Genomic DNA, 19120 nt, shown 5'->3' with positions numbered 1-19120 from the left:
GGAGGGGTAAGTGGCGGGGGGGAGCGAGCTGTTGTCTGTGGAGGATGGGCGGGGTAGTTGAGCTGGGGGGGTGGAGGGGTAAGTGGCGGGGGGGAGCGAGCTGTTGTCTGTGGAGGATGGGCGGGGTAGTTGAGCTGGGGGGGTGGAGGGGTAAGTGGCAGGGGGGAGCGAGCTGTTGTCTGTGGAGGATGGGCGGGGTAGTTGAGCTGGGGGGGTGGAGGGGTAAGTGGCGGGGGGGGAGCGAGCTGTTGTCTGTGGAGGATGGGCGGGGGTAGGTTCTACAGAAGGTTTCTGGGGTTACCACTGAGGGGATCAAATTGAGGTGCGTTGCCTAGCGACAGGGCTACTCACAGCCCGGGAGGGGTCCTCCGCTACCCGGCACCAAACCAGCCGCACCGAGAACCTCAGCTGCCCCTCTGGCCAGCAAGGACCCCCCCCCATCGCGTCCCCCCAGACACGCCAGCCTTCCCTCCCCCCCCACATCCCACCGTACACAGGGGAGAGGTTCTACCCCATCCCCCCTCCCCTCAGACACCTCAATGCTCCCTGTGCCCCCCAGCCCCCCCTCACACAGGGGAGAGGTCCTACCCCATCCCCCCCTCCCCTCAGACACCCCAATGCTCCCTGTGCCCCCCAGCCCCCCTCACACAGGGGAGAGGTTCTAACCCATCCCCCACCTCCCCTCAGACACCCCAGTGTTCCCTGTGCCCCCCAGCCCCCCTCACACAGGGGAGAGGTTATAACCCATCCCCCACCTCCTCTCAGACACCCCAATGCTCCCTGTGCCCCCCCACCCCCCCTTACACAGGGGAGAGGTTATAACCCATCCCCCCCTCCCCTCAGACACCCCAGTGCTCCCTGTGCCCCCCCAGCCCCCTTACACAGGGGAGAGGTTATAACCCCTCCCCCCCTCCCCTCAGACACCCCAGTGCTCCCTGTGCCCCCCAAACCCTCCTCACACAGGGGAGAGGTTATAACCCATCCCCCCACCTCCCCTCACACACCCCAGTGCTCCCTGTGCCCCCCCAGCTCCCTTACACAGGGGAGAGGTTCTAACCCATCCCCCACCTCCCCTCAGACACCCCAGTGCTCCCTGTGCCCCCCAGCCCCCCTTACACAGGGGAGAGGTTATAACCCATCCCCCACCTCCCCTCACACACCCTAGTGCTCCCTGTGCCCCCCCAGCCCCCTTACACAGGGGAGAGGTTCTAACCCATCCCCCCCTCCCCTCAGACACCCCAGTGCTCCCTGTGCCCCCCCAGCCCCCTTACACAGGGGAGAGGTTATAACCCCTCCCCCCCTCCCCTCAGACACCCCAGTGCTCCCTGTGCCCCCCCAAACCCTCCTTACACAGGGGAGAGGTTCTAACCCATCCCCCCACCTCCCCTCACACACCCCAGTGCTCCCTGTGCCCCCCCCAGCCCCCTTACACAGGGGAGAGGTTCTAACCCATCCCCCAACTCCCCTCACACCCCAGTGCTCCCTGTGCCCCCCCAAACCCCCTTCACACAGGGGAGAGGTTATAACCCATCCCCCACCTCCCCTCACACACCCCAGTGCTCCCTGTGCCCCCCCAGCCCCCTTACACAGGGGAGAGGTTCTAACCCATCCCCCACCTCCCCTCAGACACCCCAGTGCCCCCCCCCAGCCCGCTCACACAAGGGAGAGGTTCTAACCCATCCTCCACCTCCCCTCAGACACCCCAGTGCCCCCCCAGCCCCCTCACACAAGGGAGAGGTTCTAACCCATCCCCCACCTCCCCTCAGACACCCCAGTGCCCGCCCCCAGCCCCCCTCACACAAGGGAGAGGTTCTAACCCATCCCCCACCTCCCCTCAGACACCCCAGTGCCCGCCCCCAGCCCGCTCACACAAGGGAGAGGTTCTAACCCATCCCCCACCTCCCCTCAGACACCCCAGTGCCCCCCCAGCCCCCCTCACACAAGGGAGAGGTTCTAACCCATCCCCACCTCCCCTCAGACACCCCAGTGCCCCCCCCCAGCCCCCTCACACAAGGGAGAGGTTCTAACCCATCCCCCACCTCCCCTCAGACACCCCAGTGCCCCCCCCCAGCCCCCTCACACAAGGGAGAGGTTCTAACCCATCCTCCACCTCCCCTCAGACACCCCAGTGCCCCCCCCAACCCCCTCACACAAGGGAGAGGTTCTAACCCATCCCCCACCTCCCCTCAGACACCCCAGTGCCCCCCCCCCAGCCCGCTCACACAAGGGAGAGGTTCTAACCCATCCTCCACCTCCCCTCAGACACCCCAGTGCCCCCCCAGCCCCCTCACACAAGGGAGAGGTTCTAACCCATCCCCCACCTCCCCTCAGACACCCCAGTGCCCCCCCAGCCCCCCTCACACAAGGGAGAGGTTCTAACCCATCCCCCACCTCCCCTCAGACACCCCAGTGCCCCCCCAGCCCCCTCACACAAGGGAGAGGTTCTAACCCATCCCCACCTCCCCTCAGACACCCCAGTGCCCCCCCCAGCCCCCTCACACAAGGGAGAGGTTCTAACCCATCCCCCACCTCCCCTCAGACACCCCAGTGCCCGCCCCCAGCCCCCCTCACACAAGGGAGAGGTTCTAACCCATCCCCCACCTCCCCTCAGACACCCCAGTGCCCGCCCCCAGCCCCCCTCACACAAGGGAGAGGTTCTAACCCATCCCCCACCTCCCCTCAGACACCCCAGTGCCCCCCCAGCCCCCTCACACAAGGGAGAGGTTCTAACCCATCCCCACCTCCCCTCAGACACCCCAGTGCCCCCCCCAGCCCCCTCACACAAGGGAGAGGTTCTAACCCATCCCCCACCTCCCCTCAGACACCCCAGTGCCCCCCCCAGCCCGCTCACACAAGGGAGAGGTTCTAACCCATCCTCCACCTCCCCTCAGACACCCCAGTGCCCCCCCAGCCCCCCTCACACAAGGGAGAGGTTCTAACCCATCCCCCACCTCCCCTCAGACACCCCAGTGCCCCCCCCAGCCCCCTCACACAAGGGAGAGGTTCTAACCCATCCCCCACCTCCCCTCAGACACCCCAGTGCCCCCCCCAGCCCCCTCACACAAGGGAGAGGTTCTAACCCATCCCCCACCTCCCCTCAGACACCCCAGTGCCCGCCCCCAGCCCGCTCACACAAGGGAGAGGTTCTAACCCATCCCCCACCTCCCCTCAGACACCCCAGTGCCCCCCCAGCCCCCCTCACACAAGGGAGAGGTTCTAACCCATCCCCCACCTCCCCTCAGACACCCCAGTGCCCCCCCAGCCCCCCTCACACAAGGGAGAGGTTCTAACCCATCCCCCACCTCCCCTCAGACACCCCAGTGCCCCCCCCAGCCCCCTCACACAAGGGAGAGGTTCTAACCCATCCCCCACCTCCCCTCAGACACCCCAGTGCCCCCCCCAGCCCCCTCACACAAGGGAGAGGTTCTAACCCATCCCCCACCTCCCCTCAGACACCCCAGTGCCCCCCCCAGCCCCCTCACACAAGGGAGAGGTTCTAACCCATCCCCCACCTCCCCTCAGACACCCCAGTGCCCCCCCAGCCCCCCTCACACAAGGGAGAGGTTCTAACCCATCCCCCACCTCCCCTCAGACACCCCAGTGCCCCCCCCCCAGCCCGCTCACACAAGGGAGAGGTTCTAACCCATCCCCCACCTCCCACAGGTTCTCCCCGTCCCAAAGGACCAGTCCCCGTCCCAGGGCGATTTGCACCTCGCTCCACACCCAGAGTGCTCACTGGTAAGAAAGAAAGAAAAGTTTAAATTGTTACACGACTCAAATACAAACCCGTGTGTGACGGCCACAGTCATCCCCTGCAGCCACGGCCCCTTCCCGGGGGCCCTCTCGGGGCTCAGCCCCTCCCCCTCGGGGAGCCCCCTCGCCTGGCCCCGCCCCTCCGACCCCCAGCCCCTGCTCCGCCGCGAGCCCCTCGGGGAGCCCCCTCGCCTGGCCCCGCCCCTCCCCCTCGGGGAGCCCCCTCGCCTGGCCCCGCCCCTCCGACCCCCAGCCCCTGCTCCGCCGCGAGGCCCTCGGGGAGCCCCCTCGCCTGGCCCCGCCCCTCCGACCCCCAGCCCCTGCTCCGCCGCGAGCCCCTCGGGGAGCCCCCTCCCCCGGGACTAGAGCACCATGGTCTCCGGCCGGAGCGACTCCCAGCCAGCGTCATGCAGGGGGGCTATGGAGCTTGGAACCCAGCCAGGGACCCTCAGGCCAGTCGGCCTGGGCCCCCTTCCCCCCCCAGCCCGGCTCGTCTGTGTCCCCTGCAGCCAGGGGGGCTCTGCCTGCCCCCCCCCCTTCCCCCCCCACCCCCCGCCCCATCTCGCAGCCCCTCCCTCCAGCCCAGCCTCCCACCCCCCCAGCAGCCCCTCCCCTGGCCTGTGTCTGTAGCCAGGTAATGATGTTGCCTGAGCCCCCTGGTCACCTCTCCCCCCCCGCCCCTTCCCCCCCCCAGCAGACTTGGCCCTGCCCTCCGAGCTGGATCTGCCAGGCATCAGGGCACCAGTTCTGGGCTGGGCCCTGGAGCAGCAATCCCCCCTCCCCCTGCAGGCAGCTGCTTTGACCCCCTAGGAATCCGCCACCTCTCCCATGGCAGGGCTGGTGGTGCGGGAGGGTGCCGAGGGGAGCACCCTGCGGGGCTCCCTCAGCCTAGGGCCGGCCTGTCGGTGGGGTCCTCCGTCCTGGGTGGGACGCGTCAGTTCTCAGCACAGATCCGCCCAGCTGAGCCTGCCACTGCTCTGTGGGAACAGCCGCTCCCACCCAGGGCACCACCAGGTCATGGCAGGCAGCGGCTGGGGCTGCCCTGCTGCTCTGAGCATGCCCGGGGGGCTCACCCCACACGGCTTGGCCCCACCCTAGGCCCACGGTCAGCCAGGCTCGTCCATTCCCGGGCCTGGCCCAACCACCGGCAGGGGGTCTCCCAGGGCCAGCCCTGTGCCCCACGCCCAGCCCCACGCTCAGAGCCGCCAGCCCAGGCACGAGCCGCACACGCGACGGGCGCAAACAGAACCAGCCCCGCGGCCACTCTCCTCAGGCCCTCGCACGGCCCACGGTGCGGTGTGCACCAGACAGGGCCGCACCAGTGCTCCCGGTCCAGCACCTGCCCCCAGCCGGAGGAGGAGCAGGGACCGGCTTGCTGGTGTAACCCACACCCCTAGTGTGGTTTCTGAGCCATGCAAGTGGTACCTAGACCACAGCACCAAGTAAAGACCAAGAGACCTCTCCAGCAGGGGCTGGGAGCCCGCTGGCTTTCAGCTCAGAGGGTAGAGGCTCCTATACCCTGCTCCAGAGGGCCCAGGTTCAAATCCGCCTGCTGGTTACACTGGCACCTCAACAGCCCGTTGAGTTTTGGGGGTTCAGGGAGCCTGGTGAGGCTGCCGGCTCTGTCAGGCCCTGGGCGCCAGGCCAGGCCTGCGAAAGACCTGTGGAGCGGGCTCTCGCCTTGCACTGGGACGTCTCGAAGGTCTGGGGGCAGCGGGAGCTCAGCCTGAGCCCCAGGTGGGAGCGGTTGGATGGGGGCTGCCCGTGGGGTACACTGGCTCCCATCCCAGCTGTTCGCTGGCCTGGTGCGAGGCTGGCCCGTGGGGCCTGGTCACCTCTCCGTGACGTTGCACTCTGCGTAGGCCCGTGGCCCCAGGAACAGGCAGGGCTGCATCGCCCCTAGGACAGGGGGCTGCGGGCAGGGACCAGCTCCCCTCTGCCCCACGGAGGGGGGTTCCTGGTGCGGGGGCTGGGGCAGGCAGGGCCGTGGGCAGCCGGTGCCCCTGGGCTGGGCCCCCACTCCCTCTGCCCACGCCAGCCCCAGCCCCCAGCGAGCTGCCTGTGCCAGGTCCTGGAGCTGGGACCCCCTGGCGGGACCAGGCCTCCTCCAGAGACCCCGCGCCCGCGGGGCGCAGACAGAGCAGGAGCCGCTGCTGGCTGGCAGCCCGTATCCTAGCAACCGCATCCTCCCCACGCTTCCCTTCGCATGCCGGGCACTGGGATGCTGGGAGCAAACAGCCCGACCCCGGGGGGCAGAAGGCAGCTCTGGGGGGGGGGGGACAGAGAGCCAGAGGGGAGCACGGGGAGGGATGTTGGAGGGGGGGCAGAAGGCAGCTCGGGGGGGGGGGCGGGACAGAGAGCCAGAGGGGAGCACGGGGAGGTATGTCGGAGGGGGGCAGAGGGCAGCTCTGGGGGGGGGACAGAGAGCCGGAGGGAAGGAGGATGGGGGCAAGGTGTGCTGGGCGGTAGCGCTGGGAGGAAGATGGGAAGGGTCAGGGGGCAGGGCTGGGAGGAGGATGGGGACCAGGGGGCAGGGCTGGGAGGAGGATGGGAAGGGTCAGGGGGCAGGGCTGGGAGGAGGATGGGGACCGGGGGGCAGGGCTGGGAGGAGGATGGGGGCCGGGGGTCAGCGCTGGGAGGAGGATGGGGGACCAGGGGGCCGGGCTGCGAGGAGGATGGGGACCAGGGGGCCGGGCTGGGAGGAGGATGGGGACCAGGAGGCAGGGCTGGGAGGAGGATGGGGACCAGGGGGCAGGGCTGGGAGGAGGATGGGGGACCAGGGGGCCGGGCTGGGAGGAGGATGGGGGACCAGGGGGCAGGGCTGGGAGGAGGATGGGGGACCAGGGGGCAGGGCTGGGAGGAGGATGGGGACCAGGGGGCCGGGCTGGGAGGAGGATGGGGGACCAGGGGGCAGGGCTGGGAGGAGGATGGGGACCAGGGGGCAGGGCTGGGAGGAGGATGGGGACCAGAGGGCAGGGCTGGGAGGAGGATGGGGGACCAGGGGGCAGGGCTGGGAGGAGGATGGGGACCAGGGGGCAGGGCTGGGAGGAGGATGGGGGCCGGGGGGCCGGGCTGGGAGGAGGATGGGGACCAGGAGGCAGGGCTGGGAGGAGGATGGGGGACCAGGGGGCAGGGCTGGGAGGAGGATGGGGACCAGGAGGCAGGGCTGGGAGGAGGATGGGGGACCAGGGGGCAGCGCTGGGAGGAGGATGGGGACCAGGGGGCAGCGCTGGGAGGAGGATGGGGGACCAGGGGGCAGCGCTGGGAGGAGGATGGGGACCAGGGGGCAGCGCTGGGAGGAGGATGGGGACCAGGAGGCAGCGCTGGGAGGAGGATGGGGGACCAGGGGGCCGGGCTGGGAGGAGGATGCAGGCCAGGGGGCCGGGCTGGGAGGAGGATGCAGGCCAGGGGGCCGGGCTGGGAGGAGGATGGGGGACCAGAGGGCAGGGCTGGGAGGAGGATGGGGGACCAGGGGGCCGGGCTGGGAGGAGGATGGGGACCAGGGGGCCGGGCTGGGAGGAGGATGGGGACCAGGGGGCAGCGCTGGGAGGAGGATGGGGGACCAGGGGGCAGCGCTGGGAGGAGGATGGGGGACCAGAGGGCAGCGCTGGGAGGAGGATGGGGACCAGGAGGCAGCGCTGGGAGGAGGATGGGGGACCAGGGGGCAGGGCTGGGAGGAGGATGGGGGACCAGGAGGCAGCGCTGGGAGGAGGATGGGGGACCAGGGGGCAGGGCTGGGAGGAGGATGGGGGCCGGGGGGCAGGGCTGGGAGGAGGATGGGGACCAGAGGGCAGGGCTGGGAGGAGGATGGGGGACCAGGAGGCAGGGCTGGGAGGAGGATGGGGGCCAGGGGGCCGGGCTGGAAGGAGGATGGGGACCAGGGGGCAGGGCTGGGAGGAGGATGGGGGACCAGGAGGCAGGGCTGGGAGGAGGATGGGGGACCAGGGGGCAGGGCTGGGAGGAGGATGGGGACCAGGGGGCCGGGCTGGGAGGAGGATGGGGACCAGGAGGCAGGGCTGGGAGGAGGATGGGGGACCAGGGGGCCGGGCTGGGAGGAGGATGGGGGACCAGGAGGCAGGGCTGGGAGGAGGATGGGGGACCAGGGGGCAGGGCTGGGAGGAGGATGGGGACCAGGGGGCCGGGCTGGGAGGAGGATGGGGGACCAGGAGGCAGGGCTGGGAGGAGGATGGGGGACCAGGGGGCAGGGCTGGGAGGAGGATGGGGACCAGGGGGCCGGGCTGGGAGGAGGATGGGGGACCAGGAGGCAGGGCTGGGAGGAGGATGGGGGACCAGGGGGCAGGGCTGGGAGGAGGATGGGGACCAGGGGGCCGGGCTGGGAGGAGGATGGGGACCAGGAGGCAGGGCTGGGAGGAGGATGGGGGACCAGGGGGCCGGGCTGGGAGGAGGATGGGGGACCAGGAGGCAGGGCTGGGAGGAGGATGGGGGACCAGGGGGCAGGGCTGGGAGGAGGATGGGGACCAGGGGGCCGGGCTGGGAGGAGGATGGGGGACCAGGAGGCAGGGCTGGGAGGAGGATGGGGGACCAGGGGGCAGGGCTGGGAGGAGGATGGGGACCAGGGGGCAGGGCTCGGAGGAGGATGGGGACCAGGGGGCAGGGCTGGGAGGAGGATGGGGGACCAGGGGGCAGGGCTGGGAGGAGGATGGGGGACCAGGGGGCAGGGCTCGGAGGAGGATGGGGACCAGGGGGCAGGGCTGGGAGGAGGATGGGGGACCAGGGGGCAGGGCTGGGAGGAGGATGGGGGACCAGGGGGCAGGGCTGGGAGGAGGATGGGGGACCAGGGGGCAGGGCTGGGAGGAGGATGGGGGCCGGGGGGCCGGGCTGGGAGGAGGATGGGGACCAGGGGGCAGGGCTGGGAGGAGGATGGGGGACCAGGGGGCAGGGCTGGGAAGAGGATGGGGGACCAGAGGGCAGGGCTGGGAGGAGGATGGGGGCCGGGGGACCAGAGGGCAGGGCTGGGAGGATGGGGGCCGGGGGACCAGGGGGCAGGGCTGGGAGGATGGGGGCCGGGGGACCAGGGGGCAGGGCTGGGAGGAGGATGGAGGCCGGAGGGCTGGGGGGCAGGGCTGGGAAGAGGATGGGGGACCAGAGGGCAGGGCTGGGAGGATGGGGGCCGGGGGACCAGGGGGCAGGGCTGGGAGGATGGGGGCCGGGGGCCGGGGGGCAGCGCCCCATTGGATGGATGGAGGGAGAGGCTGTAGCAGAGGAGGCAGCAGACGGCTAATTTCCCTGCAGCCAATCCACAAGCGCCTTGGCTGCCTAGCAACAGTGAGTGGCCAATGGGGCGGCAGCGGGTGGGCAGGGGAGCTCCCCCTGGGGCGACAGGGCCCTGCAGCCGGGGGCCATTCGGGTGCGAGCGGGGGGGGGGGTGCCCAGGGGCCCTGCCACAGCTGCCCAGCCCCCCCCCCGAGTGCTGCACCCGCAACCATGCTGCGTGTCCCCAGTGCAGCCCCCCCCCCCAGCGCTCTGCCCCCCCACCCGCCACCCCCTGGCGCCCCTCACCCCCAGCCAGCTGGCAACCCAGAACCTGGCCCAGACATGCCCAGACGGCAGGGGAGCCGATCTGCGCCCCCCCCCCCCCCGCAGACACTGCAAGGACACCGGGCCTGCTGCTCCGTGCCCCCCCAGACGGCAGGGGAGCCGATCTGCGCCCCCCCCCGCAGACACTGCAAGGACACCGGGCCTGCTGCTCCGTGCCCCCCCCAGACGGCAGGGGAGCCGATCTGCGCCCCCCCCCGCAGACACTGCAAGGACACCGGGCCTGCTGCTCTGTGCCCCCCCCAGACGGCAGGGGAGCCGATCTGCGCCCCCCCCCCGCAGACACTGCAAGGACACCGGGCCTGCTGCTCCGTGCCCCCCCCAGACGGCAGGGGAGCCGATCTGCGCCCCCCCCCCCCCGCAGACACTGCAAGGACACCGGGCCTGCTGCTCCGTGCCCCCCCCAGACGGCAGGGGAGCCGATCTGCGCCCCCCCCCCCGCAGACACTGCAAGGACACCGGGCCTGCTGCTCTGTGCCCCCCCCAGACGGCAGGGGAGCCGATCTGCGCCCCCCCCCGCAGACACTGCAAGGACACCGGGCCTACTGCTCCGTGCCCCCCCCCAGACGGCAGGGGAGCCGATCTGCGCCCCCCCCCCCGCAGACACTGCAAGGACACCGGGCCTACTGCTCCGTGCCCCCCCCCAGACGGCAGGGGAGCCGATCTGCGCCCCCCCCCCCCGCAGACACTGCAAGGACACCGGGCCTGCTGCTCCGTGCCCCCCCAGATGGCAGGGGAGCCGATCTGCGCCCCCCCCCCCCGCAGACACTGCAAGGACACCGGGCCTACTGCTCCGTGCCCCCCCCCAGACGGCAGGGGAGCCGATCTGCGCCCCCCCCCGCAGACACTGCAAGGACACCGGGCCTGCTGCTCCGTGCCCCCCCAGATGGCAGGGGAGCCGATCTGCGCCCCCCCCCGCAGACACTGCAAGGACACCGGGCCTGCTGCTCCGTGCCCCCCCAGATGGCAGGGGAGCCGATCTGCACCCCCCCCCCCGCAGACACTGCACGGACCAGTGCCCTCCTCCAGATGCCAGGGGTGTCAGCCCTTAGCTCCATCGGGCAGTCTGCCTTCCAGGGCCCCTGCCTGGGCACGGGGGGGGGGGGGGCGGAGGGGTTAGGGTGCCATTGCTGGGAGCCCTGGGCTGGGTCCCTACCAGGAAGTGTCCCCTGGGTGCCCATCCTAGGGCCTCTCCGGCTGGCTCCCTGCCTGCCGGGGCCATCCCAGGGTCCCCCGGCTGTCTGGGGGGGCGGGCGGCGGCTGAGCCCCTCCCTCGCCATGCTGCAGGGGCCCTTAGCTCACCCTTCCCCCATGGCTCTCCTCTCGCCAGCTGCAGGGGGCTCCTGATGCAGCCCGGCCTGCGGGGAGCGGGGAGCCCCGGGGGCGTCTGACCCCCCGGGATCGCCGGGAGCCATGGCGGCCACCATGCAGACGCTGCGCTTCAAGCTGCTGCCGCACGACCCGGGGCAGGAGTGGGGGCCCAGCTGCGAGCAGGAGCCTGAGCGCCGGTACCAGGTGGTGCCCTCGGTCGTGTGCACCATGTGCTGCCTCTTCGGGATCATCTACTGCTTCTTCGGTGAGCGCAGCCCCGGCCGTGTGCCGGGCGGGGGGCGGGGTAAGGGGGCGGCCAGCCGGCTCAGAGGCCCTGCTCCCGGGCAGGCTGCTAGCCACAGGCCCGGGTCCTCCCCTTCCCAGGCCCCCTCCCGCCCGAGGGAGATCTGAGCCAGGCAAGCCACGCCCGCGCCGTGTGGCCGGCTGCGTGAACCACTCGGAACCGCTCCCTGGCAGGGCACAGGGATGGGGCGTCTGAGGGGTCTCCCAGCGACTTCTGGCCGTCCGGCCTGCTCGCTGCTCGACCGCGGCGACACCAGTCCCGGCTGAGCAGTGTTCCCTGCTCGGCGCTCTCAGCCGGTGCTACAGCCGCGCGGCCTGGCTCGGTGCCACGCGATCGGCTCAGTTAAGCTTTGGATCAGCGCCAGTGCGCCTGGCAAGCCGAGCTCGTGGGCAGCCGCCAGGAGAGATTCAGGGGCCGCCCAGTGATTAGTAGAGCATCCACAGCAGGTGTTTCTATTGGTGGTGCACAGCCGCACATGCCTTGGTGCAACAATGTTTATTCTGCACACGCATGGGAACATGGGAGGGGCCAGTGATCAGAGCCCCGCCCCCGCAAAGGGGATGAGAGTCTGCGGGTCACAGAGCAGTTGCAGGCTGCGTTCAGCCCAGAGACCCTTTGCGGAGGAAGCTGCAGCCGGAGAGCGGCGGAGCCTGCGGGTGACCTTAGAAGGGAGGGCAGCCCAGCAGCAGCATCCACTGGGGGAGAAGCCGAAAGGAGCCGCGGCAGGGCAGGGGCCAGGGCCGGCTGGCTGCCAGGAGAGGGGCCGGCGAGCTGCAGACACGCTGGGGGTCAGCCCGGAGGCCAGCGGGAACTAATGGCTGGGCCTGGCTCCTGGGCGCCTGGGCAGCTCCTGTGACGGAGCTAGGGTTACCGGGTAGACCCCCCAAATACCAGCCACACTTGATCGTGGCGGCGGGGGAGGAGGGACCAGCCAGGGGGAAGGGAGGCAGGGCTGGCGGGGGGAGTCGGGGGCTGTGGGGCTGGCCAGGAGGAAGGGGGGGCAGGAGGTGGGGCTGGCGCCACTGCCCCCACCCCGCCTGGCCTTTGCACACGACCACAGGCTCCCACCGCCCAGTCCCTCCCCCGCCCCCGCCAGGCTTCTGTCCGGTGCCCAGCCGGAAATTCAGAAAGCACCGGCCATTGCGCAGCGCACCTCGCACAGCGCACAACGCGCAGCGCACAACGCACAGCGCACAACGCACAGCGCACAACGCACAGCGCGCATCGCACAGCGCACATCGCACATCGCACCTCGCACAACACACAGCGCACAACGCACATCGCACAGCGCACAACGCACCTCGCACAACACACAGCGCACAGCGCACCTCGCACAGCGCACAACGCACAGCGCACAACGCACAGCGCACAACGCACATCGCACAGCGCACAACGCACAGCGCACAACGCACCTCGCACAGCGCACAACGCACCTCGCACAACACACAGCGCACAGCGCACAGCGCACCTCGCACAGCGCACAACGCACAGCGCACAACGCACAGCGCACAACGCACCTCGCACAACGCACAACGCACCTCGCACAGCGCACAACGCACCGCGCACAGCGCACAACGCACAGCGCACAACGCACCTCGCACAGCGCACAACGCACAGCGCACAGCGCGCATCGCACAGCGCACAACGCACCTCGCACAGCGCACCTCGCACAGCGCACCTCGCACCTCGCACAGCGCACAACACACCTCGCACAGCGCACAGCGCACAGCGCACCTCGCACAACGCACCTCGCACAGCGCACCTCGCACAACGCACCTCGCACAGCGCACAACGCGCATCGCACAGCGCACAACGCACAGCGCACAACGCACCTCGCACAGCGCACAACGCACAGCGCACAACGCACAGCGCACATCGCGCATCGCACAGCGCACAGCGCACAGCGCACAACGCACAACGCACAGCGCACAACGCACCTCGCACAGCGCACAACGCACAGCGCGCATCGCACATCGCGCATCGCGCATCGCACAGCGCACAACGCACAGCGCACAGCGCACAACGCACCTCGCACAACACACAGCGCACAACGCACATCGCACAGCGCACAACGCACAGCACACCTCGCACAGCGCACAGCGCACCTCGCACAGCGCACAACGCACCTCGCACAACACACAGCGCACAGCGCGCATCGCACAACGCACAACGCACAGCACACCTCGCACAGCGCACAGCGCACCTCGCACAGCGCACAACGCACCTCGCACAGCACACCTCGCACAGCGCACAACGCACCTCGCACAGCGCGCCTCGCGCAGCGTGCATCGCACAGCGCACAGCGCGCAACGCGAGGTGCGCGGTGCGTTGTGCGCTCCCGCACCGCCCTGGCCCTGGCCCCGCCCGAGGCAGCGCTGCTCTGCCTGCTCCCGCGCCTCCCCGGCCCCGCCCGCACTGGGGCAAACCCACCCGGGGGCAGCGCTGCTCTGCCTGCTCCCGCGCCTCCCCGGCCCCGCCCGCACTGGGGCAAACCCGCCTGGGGCAGCGCTGCTCTGCCTGCTCCCGCGCCTCCCCGGCCCCACCCACACTGGGGCAAACCCGCCCGGGGGCAGCGCTGCTCTGCCTGCTCCCGCGCCTCCCCGGCCCCGCCCGCACTGGGGCAAACCCGCCCGGGGGCAGCGCTGCTCTGCCTGCTCCCGCGCCTCCCCGGCCCCGCCCGCACTGGGGCAAACCCGCCTGGGGCAGCGCTGCTCTGCCTGCTCCCGCGCCTCCCCGGCCCCGCCCGCACTGGGGCAAACCCGCCCGGGGGCAGCGCTGCTCTGCCTGCTCCCGCGCCTCCCCGGCCCCGCCCGCACTGGGGCAAACCCGCCTGGGGGCAGTGCTGCTCTGCCTGCTCCCGCGCCTCCCCGGCCCCGCCCGCACTGGGGCAAACCCGCCCGGGGGCAGCGCTGCTCTGCCTGCTCCCGCGCCTCCCCGGCCCCGCCCGCACTGGGGCAAACCCGCCCGGGGGCAGCGCTGCTCTGCCTGCTCCCGCGCCTCCCCGGCCCCGCCCGCACTGGGGCAAACCCGCCCGGGGGCAGCGCTGCTCTGCCTGCTCCCGCGCCTCCCCGGCCCCGCCCGCACTGGGGCAAACCCGCCCGGGGGCAGCGCTGCTCTGCCTGCTCCCACGCCTCCCCGGCTCCGCCCGCACTGGGGCAAACCCGCCTGGGGCAGCGCTGCTCTGCCTGCTCCCGCGCCTCCCCGGCCCCTCCCGCACTGGGGCAAACCCGCCTGGGGGCAGTGCTACTCCGCCTGTTCCTGCGCCACCCCGGGCCGTGGCACCATACAGCCGCCTGTGCACGCGGCGGGGGTTGTGCGGGGGCACCGTGCTTGGCGGAGTGGTCCCAGGAAAGCTGCTCCCATGTGGCGTGGCACTGCCCACGCTCCATTCCCTGCAGCCGGGCGGCTCCTGCTTCGCCGGACAGGCCCTGCCAGAGGCTCCCAACGCTCGGCGGGCCCCCCCAGCGTCAGACCCGTGAACCGTGCAAGTCGGCAGCCTCGGCCACCAAGTGCTGGCAGCTGGCAAGCAGCCCAATCCCGGGGTGCCAGTCCCTTGCGCGTGGCCCCAGAGCCCTGCCGACGGGCGTGGCTGCTTGGCCCACGTGGGCGCACTGTCCTGTGCCCGCCCATGCCGGAGAGCAAGCCGGGTCCCTGCCTCCCCACTGCTGGGGAGACCAGCCAGACGGGGCTGAGGCTGGGGGGGTGACGGCGCGTTGGGAACCCCCGACCCTGCACCCCGTCCGCAGCGGGGACTCCGCCGGGCCGCAGGGATGGTGGTTTATGGCTTCTCCGAGATGCAGCCCAGCGCAGGTTTGACAAGGGCCTAGGCCAGGCCGACAGCCCCTGTTCCCTTGGGGGGCGGGCTCACAGGCCCCTGCACCCCCACACTGGGGTTTAGTCTCCTTCCTCCGTGCTTCCCCACACTACGACTGCCCAGCCCAGGCCCTGCCCCCAGCCAGGTGGCGTCTCCCCCGGGAAGAGCCTTGTTCCCTGCCCCGGCTGGGCCAATGCACGTGGGGGGAGTGAGGGGGAATGGCACAGCCCAGCGCAGCCAGGTGGGGACACCGGGGCACAGCCCAGCGCAGCTCCCCTCCCCCCACGTCACAGGGGGCAGGGCCAGGCCAGCGCTCAGCCTAGGCCCAGGCCCAGCTCAGGCACCAAGGGGCCCCGGGAGTGGGGATTCGTTCGGCCGACAGGTCGCTGTCTCAGCACGGTGCGGAGCCCAGAGCTTGGCTCCCGGCCTGGTGCCGCCCAGAGAGCCTGGGTGGGTCCCCAGCGGGTGTCCCAGGCTCAAGAGCCACAGTCCGGGTCTCCCTGGTGCCAGGCCCCCAGCCGCAGCCCCCTGCCCGCCTGTGCTGCCTCCAGCCCCCTTGGCTATGACCCCGTCTCCTCCCAGGCTACCGCTGCTTCAAGGCCGTCATGTTCCTGACCGGGCTGATGTTCGGCTCCATCATCATCTTCATGCTGTGCTACAAGGAGCGGGTGCTGGACACGCAGCTGAGCGTGGAGGCCTCGGTGGGCATCGGGCTGGGCATCGGCGTGCTGTGCGGGCTGGTCACCATGCTGGTGCGCAGCGTCGGGCTCTTCATGGTGGGGCTGCTGCTGGGGCTGCTGCTGGCGCTGGCGGCGCTGGTGGCCATGGAGCAGTTCTACCACCCGCCCACGGTGTGGGTGCCCATCGGGCTGCTGCTGGGCGTGGGCATGCTGGGCGCCGTGCTCACCCTGCAGTGGCAGAAGCTCTTCACCACGCTCTCCACGGCCGTCTTCGGCAGCGCCATCATGACCGTCACCGCCGACTACTTCATCGAGCTGCTGCTGCTGGTGCAGTACGTCTACGAGCGCGTCAAGGTGGCGCCCGCCCGGCCCCTCTGCTGGTACAGCTGGGTCATCCTGGGCGTGTGGCCCGTGCTCGCCCTGCTGGGCGCGCTGGTGCAGTGGAAGGTCACGGCCGAGGGCTACTCGCACACCGAAGGTGAGGCGGGCGGGGCAGCGGCTCTCACTGACGGGGCCTCGGGAGCCCCTGGGGAGTCGTGGGAGAGTGACATGATCCATGTGCAGCAATACGGAGGTGATGGGTCGCGCGCCCCCACCGTGCTGGTGCACAGGGATGGGAAGGATTAGAGGGACAATGTGGGGTGCAAGTCCGGGTGCCGGGGGGGGCAGACCCCTCATGCCCCTCTCTCTTGCCCCCAGTGATCAGCCGGCAGCAGTGGTGAGTGCAGGGCTGGGCGCTGGGGGACGGGGGGGGGCGCTGGGGGGCAGGGAGGGCGCTGGGGGAGCAGACCCCTCATGCCCCTCTCTCTTGCCCGCAGTGGTGATCAGCCGGCGGCAGCGGCGGGTGCAGGGCCGGGTGCCGGGGGGGGGCGCTGGGGGGGGGGCGGGGGGCAGACCCCTCATGCCCCTCTCTCTTGCCCGCAGTGGTGATCAGCCGGCGGCAGCGGCGGGTGCAGGGCCGGGTGCCGGGGGGGGCGCTGGGGGGGGGGCGGGGGGCAGACCCCTCATGCCCCTCTCTCTTGCCCGCAGTGATCAGCCGGCGGCAGCAGCGGGTGCAGGGCCGGGTGCCGGGGGGGGACGCGGGGGGGCGGGGGGCAGACCCCTCATGCCCCTCTCTCTTGCCCGCAGTGATCAGCCGGCAGCAGCGGCGGGTGCAGGGCCGGGGGCCGGGGGGGGGCTGGGGGGGCAGAGGGGGCCGGGGGGGCAGACCCCTCATGCCCCTCTCTCTTGCCCGCAGTGGTGATCAGCCGGCGGCAGCGGCGGGTGCAGGGCCGGGTGCCGGGGGGGGCCGGGGGGGGCGCTGGGGGGGCAGAGGGGGCCGGGGGGGGCAGACCCCTCATGCCCCTCTCTCTTGCCCGCAGTGGTGATCAGCCGGCGGCAGCGGCGGGTGCAGGGCCGGGTGCCGGGGGGGGCCGGGGGGGGCGCTGGGGGGGCAGAGGGGGCCGGGGGGGCAGACCCCTCATGCCCCTCTCTCTTGCCCGCAGTGGTGATCAGCCGGCGGCAGCGGCGGGTGCAGCTGATGCGGATCAGGCAGCGGGAGCAGCGCAAGGAGAAGAGGAGGAAGCGGCGGCCGCCTCACCGCCCTGCCCCCCCACACAAGGCCCCCGCCCCCGAGCCCAGCTACCGGCGCAAGCCCACCCCCGTGCGGCGCTTCGACGGCGACGTGCTCTCCCCCGTGAGTGCGGGCGGCGCTGGGGGGTCCCTGGGCCGGGGCCAGCAGCCTGCGCCAGGGGATTGACGCGCCCGCCCCTGCGGCGCCCCCTGCCGGGGAAGGGCCGTACTGCAGCAGGCAGCGAGCCGGCCCTGGCCGAGGCGGACCCGGCGGGGGGGGGGGGGCAGGGGCCTCATCTCCCTCCCTCTCTCCGCAGAGCTACATCCAGAGCTTCCGGGAGCGGCAGACGGGCCCGTCGCTGAGCAGCCTCATCACGAGCACCCGCGCCCGGGTGGAGCTGGACTATGACTGCGGCTCCACCGTGCCCCTGACCATGGGCTCCGGGCCAGCGCTCCGGGTGTAGGCCAGCCCCTGCCTCCAGCCACACCAGCACCCGGCCCGCCAGGGCCCCGGGCCCAGCACCCGGAGCAGCACCCGGCCCGCCAGGGCCCCGGGCCCAGCACCCGGACCAGCACCCGGCCCGCCAGGGCCCCGGGCCCATCACCCGGACCAGCACCCGGCCCTCCCGGGCCCAGCACCCGGACCAGCACCCGGCCCGCCAGGGCCCCGGGCCCAGCACCCGGACCAGCACCCGGCCCGCCAGGGCCCCGGGCCCAGCACCCGGACCAGCACCCGGCCCGCCAGGGCCCCGGGCCCAGCACCCGGCCCAGCACCCGGCCCGCCAGGACCCCACCTGCCCAGCACCCGGACCAGCACCCGGCCCGCCAGGGCCCCGGGCCCAGCACCCGGACCAGCACCCGGCCCGCCAGGACCCCACCTGCCCAGCACCCGGACCAGCACCCGGCCCGCCAGGGCCCCGGGCCCAGCACCCGGACCAGCACCCGGCCCCAGCACCCGGACCAGCACCCGGCCCGCCAGGGCCCCGGGCCCAGCACCCGGACCAGCGCGGACCGGCCCCGGGCCCAGGAGGGCCCTCGGACACAGATGCAAGGGAGGCTGCAGGGGACATTTGGGCCGGAGCATGCCCAGGGCTCTGCCCGGCGCCGCCCGGGTGCTGGAGCAGGCTGAGCGCCCCACGCCCAGTCCGTGGCAGGGCGAATGAACCAAGGGCCCCTGCGTACCTGGGACTGGCCTGCTTTCTCCCACAGGCCCCTCCCTCTATCAGCTGCCTGGCTGCCTTGCCCCCAGAGCCCCCCCGCCCCCCGGGCCTGCGCTCCCTGGCTTCCCTTTCTGCTGGCAGAGAACAGGAGGCCCCCGGCCGGCCTGCGGCGGGTGCGGCCCGAGGGGCGCAGGAATGAAGCCAAGGCCTCTCCCTCAGGGCGCGGGGCTCTGGCTAGCTCAGGGATAGGGGCCGAAGGGGGACCCCTCCCGGGCGCTGTTCTGCCCGGGCTGCCTGGCACGGGGGCCGGCGGGACTCAGGCGGCACCGTGGTACATTGATGCTGGGCGATGGGGCTGCCTGGCGGCTCCCCTCCGTGCGCCTCTCCCGTCAGCGCCGCCCCTAGCATGCCCCGAATGCCCCCTGGGGGCAGGAGCTGCTGCCCCGCCCCCCAGCCGATCTCCGGGGTCCCCGACTAGCCCTGGGATGCTGCATGTTTCCCAGGCCCTGCGCCGGGTCCCCCTTTTCCTTCCCCCTTTTGTAAATGTGCCAAAGGCGGCCCGGCCGCGGCCGCGCAGTAAAGAGCCTTTTGGAGCCGCGCCTCCGTGACCTGCGGGCCGGGCGCAGCCAGCGCCCCTCTGCTCGGCCGGGCGCAGCTTCCCCAGCTGCACATGGCCAGCTCTGAGCGCCGGGGCCTGCAGCGGGGGGCCTCAGACCCCCCCAAGAGCCGGGATTGTCCAGCGCTGATGGGCGAGGGTGGCCGCATGGCGCCCATGTGCAGCGAAGGGGGCGGGGATGTGCAGGTGGGGGGGTGCCAGGTGACTGGGGTTCTATGCACTGGCACTGCTGCAGAGAGGGCACCGCCGGGTGATTGGGGGGCTCAGGGGGCTGGGCACCGCCGGGTGATTGGGGGGCTCAGGGGGCCGGGCACCGCCAGGTGATTGGGGGGCTCAGGGGGCCGGGCACCGCCAGGTGATTGGGGGGCTCAGGGG

General features: G+C 72.0%; 1 protein-coding gene across 2 annotated transcripts; it reads left to right on the top strand.

Annotated features, from left to right (window-relative positions):
* The first annotated feature begins 3652 nt into the window (after window positions 1-3652).
* TMEM198 (transmembrane protein 198) lies at window positions 3653-18722 on the top strand. 2 transcript variants are annotated; one of them, XM_089779584.1, is made up of 5 exons: window positions 3653-3738; window positions 10640-10885; window positions 15321-15896; window positions 16903-17093; window positions 17287-18722. In XM_089779584.1, exons 2-5 carry the CDS (start codon window positions 10723-10725, stop codon window positions 17431-17433), a joined length of 1077 nt encoding a protein of 358 aa, XP_089635710.1. In that variant the 5' UTR covers window positions 3653-3738; window positions 10640-10722; the 3' UTR covers window positions 17434-18722. The 2 variants fall into 2 exon arrangements, with proteins under 2 accessions (XP_089635710.1, XP_089635709.1); XM_089779583.1 differs by lacking the exon at window positions 3653-3738 and adding an exon at window positions 8850-9039.
* The last annotated feature ends 398 nt before the right edge of the window (window positions 18723-19120 follow it).

This window comes from Pelodiscus sinensis, chromosome 7 (assembly GCF_052426305.1).
Source record: "Pelodiscus sinensis isolate ZL-2025 chromosome 7, ASM5242630v1, whole genome shotgun sequence".
In the NCBI taxonomy this organism is placed as follows: domain Eukaryota; kingdom Metazoa; phylum Chordata; order Testudines; family Trionychidae; genus Pelodiscus; species Pelodiscus sinensis.
The sequence above is the reverse complement of the archived record's forward strand: the minus strand, read 5'-3'. Positions and strand labels throughout refer to the sequence as shown.

Coding starts and splice junctions, on each gene's coding strand:
- TMEM198 (XM_089779584.1), top strand. CDS start 10,723: ATGGCGGCCACCATGCAGACGCTGCGCTTCAAGCTGCTGCCGCACGAC. Junction 10,886..15,320: donor GATCATCTACTGCTTCTTCG/GTGAGCGCAGCC, acceptor GTCTCCTCCCAG/GCTACCGCTGCTTCAAGGCC. Junction 15,897..16,902: donor GGGCTACTCGCACACCGAAG/GTGAGGCGGGCG, acceptor TCTTGCCCGCAG/TGGTGATCAGCCGGCGGCAG.